Source organism: Arvicola amphibius, chromosome 3 (assembly GCF_903992535.2).
Source record: "Arvicola amphibius chromosome 3, mArvAmp1.2, whole genome shotgun sequence".
NCBI classification, from domain to species: domain Eukaryota; kingdom Metazoa; phylum Chordata; class Mammalia; order Rodentia; family Cricetidae; genus Arvicola; species Arvicola amphibius.
Genome location: NC_052049.1, coordinates 51132167 through 51145177, shown reverse-complemented (window position 1 = coordinate 51145177; position 13011 = coordinate 51132167). Strand labels below are relative to the sequence as shown.

The 13011-nt window shown below is 38.5% G+C and overlaps 2 protein-coding genes across 5 annotated transcripts in view; both read right to left on the bottom strand.

Moving 5' to 3' along the window:
- Polk (DNA polymerase kappa) overlaps positions 1-13011 on the bottom strand; it is a 58401-nt gene that overhangs the window by 37029 nt on the left and 8361 nt on the right. The gene's annotated exons all lie outside the window — the stretch shown is intronic.
- Positions 3852-6732, bottom strand: LOC119809609 (S-adenosylmethionine sensor upstream of mTORC1-like). Its single transcript, XM_038322536.1, is given in 2 exon segments — positions 3852-6063; positions 6157-6732. Coding segments are annotated over 2 exon segments (1209 nt in total). The 3' UTR covers positions 3852-5430.

Sequence of the window (13011 nt, the reverse complement as noted above, 5' to 3'; positions counted from 1 at the left end):
TAAGGGTTCTCCTTTCCCCACACCCTCACTAGCATAAGCTGTCATTTGTTTTATCGATCTTGGCTCTGTGACTGGTGTAAGATGAAATCTCAAACTAGTTTTGATTTGCATTTCTCTGATGACTTAGGATGTTGAACATTTCTTTAAGTGTTTCCTAACCATTTGTTTTCATCTTTTGAGACCTATGTTTAGTTCTGTACCCATTTTTTTAAATTGTGGTATATATATGCACATATATAAGTGTGTATATATGTATATATACATTCATACATACACACACACACACTGAGACATATAATTGCCTAATTGATGGTGTCCTTGGTCACACAAAAGCTTTTCAGTTTTATGATGTCCCATTTATTGTTGGTATTAGTGCCTGTGCTATCTTGTTAAGAAATTGTTTTCCTTTGCCAATGAGTTCAACACTACTCCCCACCTCTCACATGAGAATTAGGGCCTTATGCCAAGGTCCTTAATCCATTTGGAGTCGTTTTGTTCAGGGTGACAAATGCGGATTTATTTGTATTCTTCTACATGCAGCCATCTAGTTTGACCAGCACAATTTGTTAGCTGTCTTTTTTTTTCTAGTGTGCATTCCTGGCTTTGTTTTTATAAAAAAAATCAATCAGGTATTCATAGGTGTGTGTGGACTTAGGTCTTTAATTCAATTCTATTGATCAAATGTCTGTTTTTGTTCCAATGCCATGCTGTTTTTATTACTATAGCTTTGTACTGCTATTTGAGATTGGGGATGTGATTATTTCCAGTTCTTTTCTTAATCTCTTATTAGTTATTTTATTATTTTAGCTATCCTGTATTTTTGAGCTTCTGTATAAAACTAAAAATTGCTCTTTCAATTTGTGTGAAGAAACCAGAATTTTGATGGGGACTGGTGTTAAATCTGCAGATTGCCTTGGGTAGGATGGTCACTGCTACTACATTAATACTAGCCATGAGCATGAGAAATCTCCTTATCTTCTGATATCTAATCTATTTCCTCAATGTCTTAAAGTTTTTATTATCCACGTTTTGCTTGGTTAGTTAGCCCAGGGTATTTTTTGAGGCTATTGTGAAAGGTATTCTTTCCCTATTTTCTCAGTTTGACAGCTGTATATAGGAAAGCTACTTATTTTTGTGTGTTTATCAGCATGGAAGGTTCTTAATAGAGTTTTTAGGGCCATTTATGTAAAGAGTCATATCATCTGCAAATAAAACACTGACTTCTTTGTCTATTTGTATTCCCATTGATCTCCTTCAGTTGTCTTATTGCTCTAGCTAAAATGTCAAATACTATACTGACTAGGTATGCAAAGAGTGGACAGTCTTGTCGTGTTCCTGATTTCAGTGCAAATGCTTCTGCTTAGGCTGGCAGTGACTGTGGAATTGCTGTAAATTGCCTTTATTATGTTGAGGCATGTCCCTTGTATCCCTAGTTTTTCTAGGGCTTTTATCATAAAGTGATGATGGATTTTTGAAAATCCATCCTTCTGCATCTAATGAAATGATGATGTGGTTTTTGTTTTTTACCCTACGTGGTGCATAACATTTATTGATTTATATGTCTTGAACTATCCCTGCCTCTCTGGGATTGAAGCCAAGTTGATTATAGCAGATAATGTTTCTGATGTGTTTTTGGATTTGGTTTTTAAGTATTTTGCTGTTAATTTTTAGACCTGTGTTCATAAGGGATATTGGTTTGTAATTCTCTTTCTTTGTATAGTTTAGGTTTTGGGATAAGTGTCGCCTTATATCACTTCCATTTGCATTTTGTGGAATAATTTGAGGAATATTGGTGCTAATTCTTCTTTGAAAGTCTAGCAGAATTCTGCACAGAATCCCTCTGACCCTGAGCTTTTTGGGTCAGAAGACTTTTAATTACTGCTGCTCTGTCACCAGGGATTATGGGTCTGTTTAAATTGCTTATCTGATCTTGATTTAATTTTGGTATGTCATATATGTCAAGAAACTCATCCACTTCTTACAGGCTTTCCAGTTTAGTAGATTGCAGATTTTTAAAGTATGCCATTATTTTCTGGATTTCATCAGTGTTTGTTGTCAAATCCCCCTTTCTGTCTCTAATTATATTAATTTGAATCTTCTCTTTCCATTTGTTAGATAATTTGACTAAAGGTTTGTCAATCTTACTGATTGCTCAAAGAACCAACTCTTCCTTCCATTGAGACTCTGTATTTTTTTTTTTTTTTTGCTGTCATTTCATTGATTTTATCCTTAGTTTAATTATTTCTCCTTTTGGTTATTTATTTCTTCCTTTTATAGCCCCTAGAGTTTTCAGGAGTGCTGCTAAGTTACTAATATTCGATCTCTCCAATTTTTTGATGTAGACACTTAGTGCTATCGACTTGTCTCTCAGAACTGCCTTTATTGTGCCCCATAGGGCAGGGTATTGTGTTTTCGTTTTCATTCAATTCTAAAAAGTTTTTAATTTCCTTCTTGATTTCTGTCTTGAGCCACTTTTCATTCAATAGTGAGTTGCCTAGTGTCTGTGAGTTTGTAAGTGTTCAGTTGTTTGCTGAAATCCAGCTTTAATCCATGGTGGTCAGATAGGGTACAGGATGTTATTTCGATTTTCTTATATTTGTTGAGATTTGCTTTGTTTAGCAGTACATAGTTTTGGAGAAAGTTCCACGAGCTTCTTAGAAGAAAGTATATTCTTTTTATTTGTGTGAAATATTCTGTAAATAACTGCTAGGTCTGTTTGATTCATGATATTATTAACTCCAGCATTTCTCTGTTTAATTTCTGTCTGGATGACCTGTTTATTAGTGAGAGTGAGGTTTTGAAGTCACCTCACTATGTGAGGTTCAGTATGTAATTTAACTGTAGTAGTGTTTCTTTTATAAACTTCGGTGCTCTTGTTAAACCTTGTATTTTTATTTTTTTTTTTATTAGAAAATTTAAATTTTTTAATAAATGTGCTTTGTTCACAAAATGTGAGAAAATACAACAAACACAGACGTACATTTTCAGGTATACTACCTCCAACCACTTTGCAACTATGATAAAACCACATAATCTGTTCAAAATCCTGATGAGCCCAACCAACAACACGATAGTCATGTTTTTGAAATACTGAATTATTTTCAAGAAATTGCTGTGAATGTAACGGGAAGGCCCTTAAATTATTTATATCCAAATAAAACGATTTTTAGCGTACCCATATAATATTGAAAGGACCTATCAACTTCACCGGTCAATACTTATATAAGCTGGCACCAACCACAGTGACTGCTTATATTTTAGCACTTACACCCTGAACTGGCCTTGTGGAATATGCATTGGTGTAAGTTCAAATTTGAATAAGCTATGTTTACAGTAACAAATGATATAAAATCAAATATATTTATACTAAGTGGTAGTAGTTCTTATAAAGAGATATCTTTAAGTACTACTTAAAATACATCATGCACACCTTGGGAAAAAGCAGACTCAACATCAGTAAACAATCAAGAAAATTTATAGCACCAACATTTTTGCTGTAACACAAAAGCTGTCTCAAAGGTCATACCTAGATGAACCTTCCAAAGCACTGTTTTATTTACTTTCAAAGCAACTTCATTTGGTGTGTTTTTCTTTGCTCTTAGAATTGTAACTAGTAAATAAAACAAATAGGTAAGAGGGATGCTATCAAAACATAGTTTTGTTTTATCCTGAAAATAGTGCCTTTTCAATCTTTGTCTCTTCTTTAGAGGAAGCTGTAAGACATTATCCTGTAGTGCCTAAATGAAAAGAAATACCAACTCTAATAATTATGGAACTGTATGCTATTGAAAGTAAATGAAAAATTTCAAGTTATTTATGGCATATTTGAAACACCAATGTTTACTGCATTTACACACTGACTTTTCTAAAATTAGTTATAATCATGTTACTTTCATTAATTTAGCATGTGAAACTGAACTTGAAATATTGGGTATACACAATGAACCTATCTTAAAGGGTAAGTTTTTGTATTTCTAAATGAAATTTGACATTCAAAGTTAACTATAACAATTCACAATAAGCACAAAACATCAGTTTATCAGAGTAAAGAAGTGCAGTTTATGAAATTTAGGATTATTGAAAATGCAAGTTTCCTTTAAAAATACACATACGCACCCATGTGCGCGCGCACACACACACTCACACACACCATTAACCATGAAATCTGAAACTGTTATATTTCAGTGCAAAAACCTCAGTATGAGGTAATTTTAATGTAATAACCACTTGAAAAAAATCCACACAGTGGCACTCTTAAAAATGATAGTTTACATGACAATTTGCTGGCTGACAAGACAACGTGGACTACGTTTTAACTCTTTAAACTTGTCTTGTTTGGACACGTATTTCTTGTTAGTCATTTGCTTCTGATTCAGAAACACAGAAAGAGACATTTCCTGCAGCCAACTCATTGTTTATATAGTCACAGAACAATTATCTGCTTGGGCTTAGAAAGAAATTAGGATACCGAAAGGTCAAGACCATTCTATGAGATTATCAGTAGAGGGTTAATGTCAAAAACGTTCATGTAATCCCAAACTTGTAGTGCAGCAACGCCTTAATGGACAGGTAAGGAGCCTATCAGCTGGTCTCAATAGAATATACTCTCTAAGTGCAAAGCCTTTCACAAAGGCGGTCTCAGTCAGCACTGAGTATTATATACCGCTTCTTGATTAAACTGAAAACTTTGTAAATGTATTCTAAATTTTAAAAATAAAAAAGAACTTTCACAGGTAAAACACACTGAACACCAAAGCCTAAATCAGTGAGAAAGTCATAGAAATACTACTCTGGCAATGGTGTTTGCTGTACTGTGTTAATGAAATTAGAACACACTTTGGGCAATCTGTCTTTCAATGTCTAATGTTTCCAAATGAGCTTAATATTAAGAGTTGTCTCCAATTTCAAAAAGTTCAGGAATACTGCATCTTTAGATGAAACTGAGTGGAAAATGTCTTCTGTAATAGGTAACAATTTAAAGAAAAAGATAAGTGTACCACAAACAACTAAACCAACCTATGTGTGAAATGTTTAACTTGTGACTCATCAAAGTGCAATCTACAGCTTTCTACACATCTTAAGGTTCCTCATGACAATGGTGTAAAGTCAACACTACACTGAAAGGAAAATACATAGTAAATCAGACTTCACATAGCACTAAAGAGAAAAGAGGTACCTTTTTAAATCTTAATGTAAAATGCTAAAGTAACAGTGGTTTCTGCTAAGACAAAGTCACTCTGCATGAAACTTTAAGCTTCCTATATAAGAATAAACTTTGAAATCCAGAAGTAGAAAAAAATAGCGAACTCTGTAAACGTTTGCATTTCTCCTATGCAAACCAGGCTTTAAATACTGAGTTCATGTTAGTATTCTGATTAGTGTAAGCAATTAGTTTAGGAGTCTGGAATGAAAGGGCCTTTTGCTTTTATATTAACTTAAAAGTAAAATGGGATCCTCCAGCTCATAGAATGGAATAGAGCTGGCTTGACTTTCTCCAGAATCTGAGTCATAAGGAGCATCAGGGAGCTCTGTGAAACCGTACGCTAATTGTTCATCTTCTATATCTGATCGGACATAGCAGGAAGGGCTAGAATACTCCTCATCTTCTACACTGTTGAAATCTTGAGGAATATATAACATCCCTGGATAGTTCCTACTAACCAAGTCACTTGTGGTCTTAAGGGAGGTTTTCCTAAAAGCCATGAGATGCATATGAGAAAATTTTGAATACTTGAAGCGCTTAAAGCCCAGGGATTCTATAGCAATCTTCCAGCTCTTCATCATCATAGCATGCCGGTTCTGATGGGAGGAATCGGGGGTGATGATGAGCAATAAGCCATTCAGCACTAACAACTCATGGGCTTTCTTGCAGCAAATCCATCGCTGGTAGGGTGATGGAAAATAGGAAAGGAGGAGAGAGAAAACAACCACATGAAATAGTTCTCCAGGAAGAGAATCAATAGGATTTTTCAGCTGCTTCAGGAAAGCATCTATAGCATCTTGTGCAAGCTGGAGTGGCTGCTGAAGCTGCAGGTTCAGGAAGTCACACTTATAGACACTATCCTAGACGGTAGGAGAGAAGAAGTCGCCAGAAACAGAGGCTAACCGCGTTACTGGACTGACCAGGTGATAGGTTCCCAGGTGAATGGACTCTACAGCAGGTACAATATCTATCCCAACAGTTAGAAATTCTTCAAACTTCAAAAATGGATTAAAGCAGCTGCCAACATCAAGTAATCTGATCTTTTCTGAGGCTTGAAGCAACTCAGTTATAAATTCAGGACTTGTAAAGCTGAGGTTTGTTAAACGACCTTCAAGTTTAGAAGACTCGTGCACATTTAAGGCTGGAGTGGTCTTAGTGGCGAGGACAGCTCTTTTTTCATCTTTCTCAAGTGCTTTTCTCTTCCCACCATTTTGGAAATACTCTCTGCATATACTACAACATCATTCAATGCGACCTTCACCCTCACAAGTTTTTGCCCAGTGATTATCTGCCAAGTTTTTCATTGCAACAGCATATTCACACAGTGTTTCCGCATCTTCACAGTGTTCTCGCCAGATCTTATCAAAGTCTCCCACTTCGCGGTACTTCTTGCGGAGCCGCCGGTGGACGCTCTTCACCACCCCGGACAGCTTCTCCTGCTCGAGCTTCCGCTCCTGCTCGCGGGGCTGCGCGGTGCTCGAGGGCCGCTGGCCGCGCGCTGCGCCTCGGCCGCCCGACCCGGGCTCCATCGCGCCGCCGCCGCCGCTGCCGCCGCCCCTCGGGCCCCGCGGTCTCTCCCCGGCCGGAGGAGCTGGGGAAGGAGGAGGCAGCAGCGGAGGCAGCAGCCCTAAACCTTGTATTTTTAATCTATTGTACAGGGAACAAATATAAAATAACACCTCTCTATTAATACATGCCAAGTTCAGTTGCAATTACTACTGACTATATAATAGAGCTCAATTCAGGAAGCAAAAATATAGGGAAAAATCTATTCACACCCAGGAAATGACTACATTGCACAATGTTACACCACTTTTTTTTTTTTTTTTTTTTTTTTTTTTTTTGGTTTTTCGAGACAGGGTTTCCCTGTAGTTTCTAGAGCCTGTCCTGGAACTAGCTCTTGTAGACCAGGCTGGCCTCGAACTCAGAGATCCGCCTGCCTCTGCCTCCCGAGTGCTGGGATTAAAGGCGTGCGCCACCACTGCCCGGCTACCACTTTTTAAACTAAGAAAAACCTCACAAGGTTCAGGCAGGAGGACCACTTGAGCCCAGCAACAAAGACTTGTCTGTACGAAAGCCATACTCAAGAGCTGGCAGTGCAACTCAGTGGGTAAAATGCTTTCACCTTGGGTGCTAGCAAAGAATAAAAATTACTTTCATAGGCCGGGTGGTGGTGGCGCACGCCTTTAATTCCAGCACTCGGGAGGCAGAGGCAGGCGGATCTCTGAGTTCGAGGCCAGCCTGGTCTACAAGAGCTAGTTCCAGGACAGGCTCTAGAAACTACAGGGAAACCCTGTCTCGAAAAACCAAAAATAAATAAATAAATAAATAAATAAATAAATAAATAAATAAAAAATAAAAAAATAAAAAAAATTACTTTCATTATTTCAGAAAGAATTTTTAATACTCTGACTTCTGACGGCAGCTCCACTGCAGGGATAAAGTCTCGGTACACTGATGCAGGCCTATAATCCCACCACTTGGGAGGCTGAATCAGGAGAATTAAAAGTGCCAGGCCAATTGGGGTTACATAGATGAATTTTGTGTATACTCAAATTAGAATTTGTACTATGATACTAAGCATCATGACAGATAAAATAAACCAGATGAATGGATATAACTGCAACATTGAAAAGAAAAATGGTCAACATTTTTATAGCCTGAAATTACAGAATAGTTTGGTTCATCAAGAAGCCAATAAGAAATGCACAGTCCTCAGTGTGCTAATTAAAGTACAACCTGCTTTGGTAAAACAGTCACAGAAGAGATAGATGGCTCAAAGGAATGACTTCCTGGCTCCTGTGGTTTGGTGCAGTGGTTTAAAAGCATTTTCTCTGAAAATCTTCAAATTCTTCCCAGTCTGATTCTACTGCGAATATTCACACCACCACTTAAAAACACAAAGCGACCCCTGTGTTTTGGCGGTAATAAGGATGGAAACTGGCAATTTTTCAAAGGAATTCTAGCAAAAAGGTTTTAGGATGGGGGCTTCTTCTAAAAGGCATGCAAAAGCAAACAATATCATGAGTACTAGCATACTGACCAAAGGAATCTGGAATGAACATACTGGCAAGCAGGAAGAATACCCTAACCACAGGGGCAGAGAGCAGGAAAGGACAGAGGGACAGAGATAGGAAAAGAAAGGGGAGCTATAGGAGGCTCCTGTGCGGAGCTAAGGAGAAAACCTTAATTTATGTTAGACTATTATTTTTACAACTCTCAAATGCTCAAATATTTCATGTTTTCATCAACAGATTAAATATCTAGCACAAAATTTTAGACTGTAATTATTCTTTTAACCTTCTAATTTAAAACACAATGAATTAAGATTATTCTAAATGTAAGTCTTTAAATTAACAAATAATTGGTAATTATTAATCCATGACTGATTTTAAAATTCCATTTTCATTTTTACTCATTGTAAATTATATTTTAAACTTTAAAGATTATTATAAATCACAACCCCAAGATATTAGCAGATTACTATTTTTCCACGTTTCTCTCAAACTATTTTACATACTTATAAATAGAATCATATGCCCAGAGTTTTTATATAATGGGGATGAAAACACAGATGCAACACTATGTGCTCAAATGCAAAACACTTGGCATTCGGAGTTCATTTTTTAACTCTTTGTAACTGACACAAATAACGAGGCCCTGTAGTTTCTAAACTAAGAGTATGCATCAAAAGAAAACTCAAGTTTTCACCACAGGCGGAAGTCTGCTTTTGGGGGACTGCTGTGGTTTAAATGAGAATGGAACACGGGGGCTGATATATTTGAATGTCAGGCTCTCAAGTGCTTGACTGTTTAGGAAGAATTAGGTTGTGTGACCTTTCTGAAGGAGGTGTGTCACTGGGGACGGGTTTTGAGGTTTTAAAAGCTTCTATCAGGCCCAGTCTCTCTCGCTCTCTTTCTCAATCTCCCCCTCTCTGTGTCTGCAGCTTGCAGATCAGATGTGAGTCCTCAGCTACTGCTCCAGCAGTGCCATGCATGTCTCCTGCCCTGCTCTCACCATGGTGACCACTGACTGACCTTGCCATGCTTCTCACCACGATGATTACTGACTCAATCCTAGGAAACTGAATGCAAGCTCCCAATTAAATGCTGTTTTCTTGCTATGCAGCCGAAACAGCCCTTTACTTGTGGCGGTGGGATTACAAATGTGCAGCACCCCACACCTAATTCACACACTCTCTGATTGCCCTTAGCCTACTCATTCATCTGTCCCAGTGAGGAGGAATGGGATAGACGCCTGTTAAAATATCCACTCTACCTACTTACCCTACTGAGATACAACTGAAACCATCTTCCCTTCCATCTCACCCTAATGCAGGCCATGCTGTCCTTCAATTTAGGATCCTCCTTCCTGAGGGCTGAGATTACAGATGTGTCCTCGAGTCCGGGAAATCTATATTCCTTAATATACAATGAGAAATACTCTGAAGCACATTAAATAAAGTGTTAATTCAAAATAAACTCCCAAGCCCAGCTCATGCATTTCTATTTTGCTAAGGAGCTGCATGCTTTGCAAAGGTTTCTGGGCTCTGTAACAATGACAATGTTTAATTCAGAAGTAAACTCAGGAGAATTTAAAACTATGAAAAGTTAAAGCTATAGTGTGTATGTGTGTGTGCGTGCACGTTTGTGTGGACAGATGAATATGCATGGGCACGTGGAGGCAAAGACTACCTCAGGTGTCTTTCCTCAGGCACCACCCACCTTTGTGTGGACGTGGTTGTGTATGGAGAGGTCTGAGAACAATCTCTCCTCAGGCACCTTCAACATTTGCTTAGAAAGGATTTCTGGCTGGCCTAGATGTCAGCCAAGTAGGTAAGACTCACTGGCCACCAAGCTTCCAGGAATTTCATCTCATTATCACTGGATTACAGGAACAGATAGATCACTGTGTTTGGCCGTTCACATGGGTTCTGGGATATGAACTCAGGTTCTTGTGTTTGTTAAGGAAACATTTTACTGACTGAGCCATCTCCCAAGCCTTATCTACCTTTCTTTTGAGACAAGGTCTCTCAATGGCCTGGAACTCACCAAGTAGGATAGAGTGGCTCGCCAGGGATCTCCAGGGATCTCCAATTTTCACTCTCCACTGCTAGTATTAAAAGTGTGTGATGCTGGCTACGTTGATTCATAGGATCAAACTCAACTTACTGACTGAGCTCTCTCTCCAGTCAGTAAATTTGTATTTTACAGAAGTTCACTGTTTCTGATTGTTGACTGTAGGCAGGAAGAGAGAGGCTGACAAGTTCTTGGCTACTAGAGCATGGCAGCAAAAATATCTGTTCACCTGGGTGGTGGAGGTAGATACTTGTAATTCCAGCACTTGGGAGGCAGAGGCAGGTGGACCTCTGAGATCAAGGCCAGCTTGGTCTACAGAGTAGGTTCTAGGATAGTCAGAGCTACTGTACAGGGAGACCCTGCTTAGAAACACACAAACATACACAGACACACACACACACACACACACACACACACACTACATAGATAGATAGATAATAAAATAATTAAAAAATAAAAATCTGTCCATAAAAAAGAAATGCTGAGTGGATACATTCTATTTTATTTGAGATATATAAGTAAGGTACACAAATTTTAAGGGACGTGTACGTATGTCCTTAGGCGAGGATAAAAAAGGTTCTCCTATAGTACCTTTTCTGATACTGTGTTGCTACAATATTTAATTTTACAATCTGTAAAATTACTATTCAAATATAAAATTACAAGTAAAGACTGGATCATGAAACAGGGTCATATTGTTAATGAGAAACTGAGTTGTTAATGTTACACTCCATGTTATTGGAAGAAAAAAAAATCTACTAAATTCAAGACGTTATTACAGAAACTTATTTTCCTGTCCCTTTCACCATTCCCTCTTGCAGAGAGCTCTCAAGCTACTTTCAGTCTAACCTTGACATTGATTTTGGTTCTCTACTGTCAATTTCTAAGTTGTCCTGTAGTGCTATCAGAGTAAGGCAGAGGTGTCAAACGCAGTAACAACATGACACTTTTCGAATGAAGTCATAGACACAGCCCCTGAGTGTCCCCTGGTCTCACCAATGTGCAGCTCTCCTTTAACTCCACACAAACATCAGAGAACAGACAGCTCACAGTGACTGCCGTTTCTTTTTTTAAATTATTATTTTTATTCCCTCATACATTATATCTGATTGCAGTTTCCCTTCTCCCACTTCCAGGGGGTTTCCACTGCACTACATTCTGCCTACCCCCCATGACCTTCATTCCTTTTAGTCTCCAAATTCCCTAGAAATGTGTGGACAGAGCCAGTGAGATGGTTCAGTGGGTAAAAGTACTTGCATACTAGCCTGATGATTTGAGTTTGACCCCTGAATGCCACCGTGGAAGGAGAATTGACTTTCAAAACTTGTCCTCTGCCTATCACTGCTCATCTGTAATAGATGTCAGTATTTTCTCTGGGGACAAATTGTATGCAAAGCTCTACGGTAGGAATAAGCACCCATATCACCCATTTTCCCCAACTACTTCCAAGATCAGCTCTCTCAGAAAGTCACTCTCACAAAAATCAACACAGAAGAAGTCTAAAATAGATAGAAAGTCACCTTAAAGATGAAAGCAACTAGTCAGGCTGTGGTGGTGCATGCTTTGCCCCAGCACTTGGAAGGCAGAGGCAGGTGGATCTAAGCAACATGCCAAGGACTGGTAGCATGCTCCTATAATCCCAACACCTGGGAGACAGAGCAGAGAGAAGGCAGGTTCAAAGTGAGCTTGGGCTACACCGTAAGACCCTCAAAACCAAAAACGTTTGACTGTTTTTGTAAACAATATAAACAGTCCAGTGCAATAGAATAACACATGGCAATATAAGCATATAATGATGATTATGATGATGATGATGATAACAGTACTAATAACAGATGTTAATAAGGAATCCATCAATCTAAATGGATTGTGGATGGTTAGATAAAGAAAAAGCAAGCAAGGTAAATATTGGAAATGTCTATTTAAAATGTCCATCTCTGTAAGCATGTCAATACTACTAACAATTTAGTATCATAATTTATCTTAGGAAATAGAAATATGACACTGATATTTGGGGTAAGGGTATGGACACTAGATTGAGGACAAGGAGTCTTAGGGTTTTCACTGCTGTGAAGAGACACCAGGACCACACAACTCTTATAAAGAAAACATTTAATTGGGGCTGGCTTAGCATTTCAAAGGTTCAGTTCATTATCATGATGGGGAGAATGGAGGGATACAGGCAGATGTGGTCCTGGAGCAGAGTGCGCTACATCTTTCAGGCAACAGGAAGTCAGAGACAATGGGAAATATCCTGAGCATAGGAAACCTCAAAACCCACCTCTACAGCAACACTCCCTTCAGTGAGGCCATACCCACTCCAACAAAGCCACACTTCCTAATAGCGCCACTCCCTATGAGGTTATGGGGGGGGATTATATTAAAACTACCACACGAGGCTAGGAGTCATCAAAGGGCTTGGAGAACTGGAAAAGGGATTCAGGGCTCCTGGAATACTGAAGCAGGGACCAGGATTGAAATGAGAATTTAGAAGAGACATGGGGATGGGGATGTAGCTCCATATTATAGAATCTGCCTTGTATACACAAGGCTCTGAGTTCCATTCCTATCACAAAATACAACAATGAATAACAAAACAATAAATACCACCCAATAGATATGCTTCTCTTCTCTAGTCATTTAAACAGCATGACAGGTTTTAGAAGTTATTTAGTAATTCTCATGTCTTCTTCTTCTTATTTTCCCACCAATACTGTCACTGGCATGTAC